Source organism: Physeter macrocephalus, chromosome 1 (genome assembly GCF_002837175.3).
Source record: "Physeter macrocephalus isolate SW-GA chromosome 1, ASM283717v5, whole genome shotgun sequence".
In the NCBI taxonomy this organism is placed as follows: domain Eukaryota; kingdom Metazoa; phylum Chordata; class Mammalia; order Artiodactyla; family Physeteridae; genus Physeter; species Physeter macrocephalus.
In genome coordinates this window covers 132167520-132177729 of record NC_041214.2, presented here as the reverse complement: position 1 = coordinate 132177729, position 10210 = coordinate 132167520, and the positions used below count along the sequence as shown (strand labels likewise).

The 10210-nt window shown below is 34.1% G+C and overlaps 1 protein-coding gene across 2 annotated transcripts in view; it reads left to right on the top strand.

Annotated features, from left to right (window-relative positions):
- The window catches only part of HSPA13 (heat shock protein family A (Hsp70) member 13), an 11066-nt gene extending 4523 nt beyond the window's left edge, over positions 1-6543 (top strand). For both annotated transcript variants that reach the window (XM_007100007.3, XM_007100006.3), the window contains exons 3-5: positions 305-518; positions 2266-2433; positions 3387-6543. In XM_007100007.3, coding sequence (XP_007100069.1) covers positions 305-518; positions 2266-2433; positions 3387-4054 — 1050 coding nt within the window. In that variant the 3' untranslated portion in view covers positions 4055-6543. The remainder of the gene's footprint in view (positions 1-304; positions 519-2265; positions 2434-3386) is intronic.
- Positions 6544-10210: the final 3667 nt, after the last annotated feature.

Genomic DNA, 10210 nt, shown 5'->3' with positions numbered 1-10210 from the left:
GCATGTGGGATCCTCCCAGACCGGGGCGCGAACCCGGTTCCCCTGCATTGGCAGGCGGACGCGCAACCACTGCGCCACCAGGGAAGCCCTCATTTTATAGCTTTTAAAGTATGACTTTTAATAACCTCTAATCTTAGTAAATGCACTTGCTAGATAACAAATTTTATGAATTTTATGACCCTTTAAGTTTGGATTGAATACATTCCATATGTATGTGTGTTAGCGTATGTGTATGTACGTATATGTAGATATATACACACACAGTTTTATATATATATTTTCTTATCTTTGCAAATATTCACAGGTTTTAAACAAAAATGGAATGGTTGAGTTTTCTGTGACAAGTAATGAGACCATCACCGTTTCCCCAGAATATGTTGGCTCTAGACTATTGTTGAAATTAAAGGAAATGGCAGAGGAATATCTTGGAATGCCAGTTGCCAATGCTGTTATTTCTGTACCAGCAGAATTTGATCTAAAACAGAGAAATTCAACAATTCAAGCTGCTAACCTTGCAGGTAATATCACTTGCCTGAGTTACATTTTGCTCAAAATTTTGTTAGGCTGAAAATCTGTAGTAATGTGTATCATTTTGCAAACCACCTAACTAGGCACCTAGACAAACTATATGGTAGATAAATCAGATGGATTTTTATATAGGTTTACAAACAATTTAGAAAGCTCCATGGTACAATGTAAAATGTGTATATTATGATAGCAGCCTATCAGGCATATGAGAAAGGCTGAGAAAGAACATGGACACATGTTAGCAATGAGGAATTTTTTCTTCTAAAATTCTTTTAATGTTAAGATGAATATAATGTAATGTTTTTTAAAAATCTGAGGTGGGAGAAAATTCATTCAACACCATTCAGCAAGTATTAAGTGCCTAGGTAAACAAAACAAATAAATCCATTTTCTCATGGAGCTTATATTCCATTGGAGGAACAGAAAATCAGCATTGAAGATAAGTATATATGGTGTTTCTTACATAGCATTATTAACATTTGGGGCTGGATTATTCTTTGCTGTGGGGAACTGTCCTGTGTCTTATAGGGCATTTTGCAGCACCCCTAGCCTGTACACACTGGAAGGTAGTGGCACTCTCCCACCAAGTAGTGATAATTTTATGTCTCCAGACAATGCCAAATGTCCCCAGAGGAACAAAATGACCTCTGGTTGAGAGCCTTGATACATACAATGTATGTCAGAAAGTAACGTGCTGTAGAAAAAAAGACAGGATAAGGGGAGAGGGTGAGTGATCAGAGAATAGGGGGATTTGCAGGTTTTAAAGAGAGCTTTCAGGTAGACCTCAATGAGAAAGTGACATTTAAGCAGATTTGAAGGAAGCAAGGTAGTGAGCCAAGCAGATATATGGAGGAACTGTGCTGTAGGAGAGAGAGTGCCAGTGTAGCAGCCATAAAATGAGAATTTGCTGGCACATAAGAAGATAGGAAGTTGGCCAGTGTGGCCAGAGCAGAGTGAGTGATGAAGTCAGAGAGCTAAGGGGAAGGGTATTACAGTCTTTGAATAAATTCTTCAGAGTTTGACTACTTTTTATGGCTTGTGATACATAAAGCCATACTACTTTCACGGCCGCTCATTATGTGTGGCAGTTAGTTTAAAGCAAGAGTTTTGCTCAAGGAAATCTGATCTTTTGCTTGCACATTTACTGTTTAACTTTACCTTGAAGTCAGATTTTGCTGTATATTTCAGATTTGCATTCAAGGGTCTTGCATTTTAAGTACTTTTTTTAAAGTGTCATTGTAGCTATTGGAGCCTCTCATCTGGATTTTTCATTTGATTATCATTTCTTCTCTGTTTATTCATGTGTTCTTTTTATCAAAAAGTCATTTTTAAAAGAAGAGCACACTAAGCTTACCTCATTTCTATAGCAATTCGTTAGTTACAGTGCATAATGACTAAAGTTTATTTGCTCATATATTCCCAAGTAAAATAGGAAAATTAGAAGAGGCTGAGAGATTTTTAAAAATTAAGTATTAATAAAGAATAGAATGATGTATTCTGCTGAATCTGGGCCTTTATTTCTTTATATTATAATTTTCTTTTAGAATAATTTTAATGACACCCATTTAGAAGAACGTATATTTATCCTTCCCATGTCATTATGTTTATTGGGTTTGTGACTGTGTACTCGGTGGAGTTCACATCAGAGAAGATACTGATGTGTTGTAAGATTAAGTGAGAAGAAATTTCTTAATAGTGTCCTCTCATGATTCTTCTTCCCTCCAACCAACTTTATAGGACTGAAGATCTTAAGAGTAATAAACGAACCCACAGCAGCAGCTATGGCCTATGGTCTCCACAAAGCTGACGTCTTTCACGTCTTGGTGATAGATTTGGGCGGAGGAACTCTAGACGTGTCATTGCTGAATAAACAAGGAGGAATGTTTTTAACCCGAGCGATGTCTGGTGAGAAAAATAGAGGGAGCGGTAAAGAGATTCAGGCACATTAACATATCTAATGTGTAAAGTGTCCATTTAAAAATTTTTCTGTATTCTTTGCGTTCATTTTGGTAATCTTCTGTACATGTAATCTTATGCCACCACTTACTGTATTTATAGCAAAAAGTTAAGTCTCAAAAAATAACTGGACATCCTGTAAGTCAAATAAATATACTGCCCTTTGTAGCTAACTGAGCAAGTAGTTTTCACCTCCATGGTAAAGGGAACAGAAGGAAGGAAATTATTTTAAAATGAAGGACGATCAGTTTATTTCATTTAATAATCTTTCACAAAATAGATATCTTTAGGAAATCTAATAATATTTGGCATTCTAAATTTTTTTTTAAGGTTAATTTAGTTTCAGGAATTAAGCCTGTGGAGCTTAAGTTCCAGGTGGCCTAACTGGACTCCATTTAGAACCAAGTTCAGTGGTGGGCATTTATATTGCTTTACTCTTTTCCTAATTAAATTATTTTTTCTATTTTTCAGCTCTTAATCATTTAAACAAAAGGATTTTTTAAAAAAGAGAAAATGCTTACCGGTACTTTTTAATTAAAAGAAGGACTTCCTTCTGTTGAGAATAATGACATTTAGTGTTTTGAAATTGCTCCTTAAAAGCCGGTCAGTGTTCTCAATTTCTTACTTTCTGCAAAAGTATTTGATATCACTGAGATACTTCCTATTACATCATTTAAACCCGGATGTGCACTGTATTTTAAGAGTACACATTTGAATTAAAATCATTTTAACCCAGTTATTTTTAATCAGTCTTTGTATGAATAAAATCTTAATACATTAAATAAGGACTTATTATTCCCAGAATATCATTTATACATACATACTACACAGACACATGTATATATGTACACACATGCACATATATTCATAAATTAATGTAAACTTTTTAATTTTTAACTTAGGAAACAATAAACTTGGAGGACAAGACTTCAATCAAAGATTGCTTCAGTACTTATATAGACAGATCTATCAAACATATGGCTTCCTACCCTCTAGGAAAGAGGAAATCCACAGATTAAGACAAGCTGTAGAAATGGTCAAATTAAACCTGACTCTTCATCAGACTGCCCAGATGTCGGTATTACTAACGGTGGAGGAAAAGGACGGGAAGGAACCTCAGAGTAGTGACACTGAACTGCCAAAGGACGAACTTTCCCCAGCAGACAGCCCCCATGTGAACAGCATGTTTGGAGCTAGCCTTCCTGAAAAGAAAAATGGAGAAAGTCAGGTTTTATTTGAAACAGAAGTATCACGGAAGCTCTTTGACACCCTTAATGAAGATCTTTTCCAGAAAATACTAGTACCCATTCAGCAAGTGTTAGAAGAAGGCCACCTGGAAAAAACTGAGATTGATGAGGTGGTTTTGGTTGGGGGCTCAACTCGAATTCCTCGAATCCGCCAAGTCATTCAGGAGTTCTTTGGAAAGGATCCCAACACATCTGTAGACCCTGACTTGGCAGTGGTGACAGGAGTGGCTATCCAAGCAGGGATTGATGGAGGCTCTTGGCCTCTGCAAGTCAGTGCGTTAGAAATTCCCAATAAGCATTTACAAAAGACCAACTTCAACTGAATTATGGAGGGATGGTCATTTGAGATCTTGTCTGATGATCTCTTCTCCTATTTATCAGACCACCTCTGTCCACTAAATCAAGTCTCTAAAATATCTCACACATTTACCTAAAAGGTAACATTTATATATATGAAATTTTACAGAACATTTTGTTTTAGAATTGAATGTGGCCAGATTGATCCATGAATTTGGAGAGATCCCATTCCAACAAATACTTCTAAAGTGAAAGAATTGAGGTAAAACTGTTATAGGAGCATAGGTGACTGTATTTTCTGGATTCTGGAAGTAGATATCCATGTGCACTTAAAACTATATTCTGTAAACATTGCCTAGTGCCAATTATAGGATTCCCAGTTCCTACTAAATTGTATTAGCAGGAGCTGGTAATTTATTTACTTGGTTATCACATGTAACTCTTAAATTTGAACTATACTTGAAGGACAGTGTTGATGTCAGGTACTTACAGTGGCTGGGAGATAGCAGTATTATTAATATAAGCTGCATATATACAGTAACTGCCATATATAACAAAATTACTTTCACAAACTCAGTATCCCATTTTGTGTCCTATTCCTATAACCTGCATTCTCCAGATTTTCCAAATATATTTATTGGATCAATTTATTTTCTTTCTAAAATAGCTACAGATTTCTTCAAATGTTTCATTACCAATTTATATTTTAGTTCCTTCATCTGCTATGTGTCATTCTCTGCTTGGATTTCCATGATTCTGCATGGTTTGAAAACAATAGAGAATTATTAATTACATTTTAAAAATGTGTTACTGTCACAATAAAGCCGTCATTACTATAAATTTTTTTTGTTATTTAAGACCTTTGTAGGCATTGATAAACAGCAGTAATTAGGTACAGTATTTATGTTTTTGTTTTTGTTTCATTGTTTATTTTCAGTAAGGCCTGGAGAATTTAACTTGGCATTTGATTCACTTTTACTGAGATTTTTCCCCGTATTTAGTTTTGAATGAGGAAAATTGTACTCATTTGTAAAAACCTTGTTATTGTTTCCTACCATCATTTAAAAATAATCAGACTTGGACTGTTTTTAGCCTTAAGGTTAGTGTGTGATGAGAGCAAAAAATTTGTGAATACTGGAAATAATGTGGAAATCGAATGGGGAAGACAATGTGAAAAAAATGTCCACAAATCCGTATTTGTAGTAGTTTTGGTTTGTTTCCTTTTAGAAAAGATGCAGGAACCAAGAAAGAAATATAGTAGTTTTATTTATGTGATGCCCCTATTATTTGAAGATTTTCTTTTTCCTTAATAGAGGCTACTTCCTATCGATATTCAAAAATTAAACTCTGGTCAGCAGTTTTGCTAATATAAAATATGTCTGCTTTATCCATTGTTGAATTTGAAAGGATGTTGAATTTCCAACCACTGAAAAAGAGAAATAAGCAAACTCATTTCAGCAACATCAAAACATTTCTGCTTCTCATAGTAAAAATCTGAGTGTTTTTTGCAGATCCTTAAAAAAAAAAAGTTTCTTAGCAATGAAATTGCTGTTTAAACAATTTCAATCAAATACTTTTGTGTACAGAAAATGTCTGTAGTAGGTAAATAGAAAAATAGAAAATGTTGACATGTTTTATTTTAGAACTAAATGGAGAGAAATGCCAAAGAGGAATCCTTCACTGCGTTATGAAAATATTCAGGTGTTCTTTTGGACTTTATAAAAATCTTTACTAGATTTTAAAATTGAAAAATATCTTTTTGCAAAGGTCTTTAAGAGAAAAGTGTTCAATTTATCAAAATCTCCATAGATAGTAACCAGCTTTAACCTAAAGCATTTTACGATTTTTTTTAAAAAGCTTGAACTTCTCCAGTATATGAGATAGTTCAGGACAATCTGTTAACAGTCCTTAGAGGAAACAATTTGCAAAACAGGGCAGCTAATCTCATACTCTAAAATTGGAATTTAAATAATTTGATTGTTTCTGAAAAATAGGCAGTGTTGGAATTGGGGGACATTAGTTTAGCATATTAGAAAAGCATAACTATTCTCTAGTATAGTTATACCTTTAAAAAAATTAAGTAATATCTGTCTTCAATCATTTTAGGGGGCTATATATAAATAGTCTTGAAATCAATGTAGTTTATTTATTTAAAAGGTAAAAATGCATTCTGAAAGGGATCATTTATGCATAATAATCTGAAGACATTTTTCATTATACAATTACATTTTGGTTGTACATCTTGCTAGTGTTTTTTGAAGTACATAACTTTTAAAATATTAACTGTCTTGTATGATTAGAATATGTGAATGAATAATTTATTTTGTGTCAGGAATCTTGGTATTTACTGTGTTTTCACTGGAACCACTTATGTATCAGCAGATACTGTTGTGTATAACATGTTCTGAAGATCATAGTTATTGTGCATAACAGATTGTGCCTCTTAGATTTGTGTGTATACAGGTATTTCACATTTTAATGTAAATAAATACCACTTTGCAGTTTGTTTTTTAAATTGTGTCCTTTATTTTCTATTCTGGACTACGCCCAGAGTACATTTTTGAGGCATGTAAATAAGAAAAGAAATGGGAATAGAGCTGATCTGATGCTCACGGCACGTGACCTCAGCAGCTATTAACCTAATTCCCTACATCCTGAATGTCCCTGGAATTGCTTACTTTTTTACTTACTTCTTTCTTTTTTTTAATTAATTTTTTTTGGAGTATAGTTGCTTTACAATGTTTTGTTTCTGCTGTACAGCGAAGTGAATCAGCTATACATATACATATATCCCCTCTTATTTGGATTTCCTTCCCATTTAGGTCACCACAGAGGATTAAGTAGAGTTCCCTGTGCTGTACAGTAGGTTCTCATTAGTTACCTATTTTATACAAAGTAGTGTATATGTGTCAATCCCAATCTCCCAGTTCATCCACCCCTCCTTCCCCCCTTGGTGTCCATGTGTTTGTTCTCTACGTCTGTGTCTCTATTTCTGCTTTGCAAATACGTTCATCTGTATCATTTTTCTGGATTCCACATATAAGCGATATACAGTATTTGTTTTTCTAGATTAGTTTTGGCTCCATTATAGTCAGAAGCCATGAATTGCTATTCAGAATTTTGAGTATCCTGTTCATGATACAGGAAATGTCTCTTCTAAATTAAAGAAATATTTCACTATGACATATTTCTTTGACATATTTCTTTAATTTAGAAGAGACATTTCCTGTATCATGAACAGGATACTCAAAATTCTGAATAGCAATTCATGGCTTCTGACTATAACGGAGCCAAAACTAATCTAGATCGTTAATAATCCTGCATAATAGACTGATCCTTTGGTTGGTGATTAATACTTTATAATTCTCTAATAAAGTTTATTCTTTGGGCAAGAAAATACAATTTTTTTAAAAGTTCATTTGATAAATGTAGTCTTTTCAAATGAGCCCTTAAATAAAAACAGTAGATTTGACTCTCTAATCACTAGTTTCTGTGATTCCTTCATAGTTATTTTAACTACTGCTGCTGGGAGATTCAAAATATATGAGGAAATACAGTGATACATCCATATTTATTTCACTTGACTAACAAATACACAGTGCTCTGTTGAGGTGGGCAGCTTTCTTATGTGACTTCCAATGCTTCGATGTGGTATTCAAGGCTTCAAATGATGTAGCCATACTTCACATTTGAATGTAATCTTATGAGAGACTCTAAGCCCAAATCACTGAGCTAAGCAGCTCCAGAGTCACGATTCACAGAAACTGAGAATACATTTTTTGTTGTTTTAAGCTTACTAAATTTTTATTAATTTCTTATTCAGCAATAGATAATAGTGCTTACTATGTACAGGAGTGTTCTAAATGTTTTAACAATACGAATTAATTTTGTTCTAACAAACAGGGGTAGTTACTCTTACCCCATTTTCAGATAGGGAAATTAAGGCACAGATGCTTTAGGTAATTTTCCCAGGATTATACAATTAATGCGTAGCAGAGTTATTCAAATCCAGTCCATGTTCAGCCCCAATGCTGTGCTGCCTTATCCATCCCATAATGCAATCCTATGGTACCATTTGTGTTCAGTACTAAACTGGTTAGTATCCATGAAAGACCTCTTGTTTACCAGATAACGTTACAGGTTTAGACAGTGCTATTTAATTCTTTACATTTCTGAGAAGCAAATTTGAATTTACAGATTTTTTTAGATACGAAATGAAGATAATAGTACCTAATTCATTGGGGTTTTGTGAGTGCCTGGCAAGTAAGTTCTAAGTATTATGAATGGAGATGATAGGAGAATGAACAAAGTTCAGTGACTTGCTAATTTTATGAGGGATTATTTAAAAGTGCCACAAGAAAATAGGTTATTTTCCCTAATATCCTCAAGACCCTGAAACTATGAGTCAAAAACTTCAGAATTCTGCAGAAATATAAGAGAAAATAAATTTGCTGTGGTTAAAGCATTTATTTAGTTTTGGGAAGAATTAATAGCTTGCCTCACATTAGGTTTTTTGGATGTTAAAAACCTAACAAATACAGTCTGTCTTACACCTCATTGAATTAACTATTTTTTGGCTTACCTAAAAGACCTCCTGAAATGTCTTAAATGGCATAACACAACTTTATAGCTATATATATGTGTGTGTGTATATATATCTACACATACATACACAACGTAAATACATAAATACAAACACACAATTCTGTTAAGAGTTCATCCAACCACCTTAAATTACTTAACATAGCCTATATAGTATTGGAAACTGGAAATTGGATCTTATTAGTTGTAACCATTACCCTTCCTTTGTCTCCCAAGTAACTAAATTAAGAATATTTTGTCATAGTCGAAAAATACTTTGCGACAAAAAGTAGCGGTGGCAGACCTTGCTAAACGCTACTGCGATGTCTTTTCTAGTCATTCTTACTTTCAGAACCCAGTTTTTTTTTGGAGTAGCGACATTCCCTACTTTAAAAATTATTTTGCAGCTAGGGGTGGGTATGTGACATAATTCTGCTCTACCTTCTTGAAATGCAGACATGATGCTGGAGATAAAGCAATGGGTTTGCAACTACCAATCAATGGACGTGTAATGGATGGTTGAGCCAAAGGTAGAAGCGGCCAGTGGTGTTATGGAACTGCTCTGGCCAGCTTTGTCCTTTCTACCTTGGGACTTCTTTCTACCTAAGAAAAACAAGCCCCTTAGTTGTTTACACTTCTTTCTTTGTTTTCCTTCTTTCCTTCCTTGTGTTTTTAAACGTTTGACCCTTACTTTGTGGTTAAACATTTGATCAAATTGCCATTTGTTGGACTTCTGCTTCTGGCCAAGATGGAATAAAAAGGAACTGATTCAACTAAGAAGTGGAAGAAAATACATGAAACAACAGTTTTCAAGATCTTACGCATCATGGCCAACATTAATTCTTGTCTATTACCTCTTTAAAGTCATAGCTATAGCAATACAGGGAAAGCAGAGGCTGTTCTGTAATACCTGGAAATTGTTGCACAAATGCTCAGAAGAGAAAGCCAGAAGCAGATGTTCAGACAGAATTAGTGTTGACTAAACTGATTAACATTTATGCCTAGTTCCTGTGGTACTCCACTGTCACATATTCTAAATCATTCATTTAGTCTTATTCTCTGATAACCACATTACATTTTTCTGTCCATCAAGAGTTGAAAAATAGCAGTAAACCAATAATCATTCACAAGTATATTAATGATAAGCTGAGTTTTATAAACATGAACTCAAAAATCAATCTTGTATCTCTTCCCTTGACACACAAAAATGCACATGTATCATTTTCCTTGTAAGTGTTTTGGAAAAATATTTTTCAAATTTTTCACAAATATTTTTCACAACTATCACAAATATTTTTCAGTTTATGATATATTTTTACACTTTACTCATATGCTTATTCATTTTTATTTTTCTCTTTGTGCTGCCCTCAAGAGATAAAATGTTGCTATCTTTGATCAACTGTGATAACTATTGAGCATGTGCAAAATCTGGTCGATCTGTAAATAACCTGGTTACCTAGTCAGCGGTCATCAAAAGAAGCCAGTCAGCCTTTACTGGGTTCACACCCATTACCTTGGCCCCATTAACCCAATAGCAGCCACCATACAAACTACCAAAATAGTATTCATTTTCATAAAAAGATTTAGAGAAATGTGGCTCA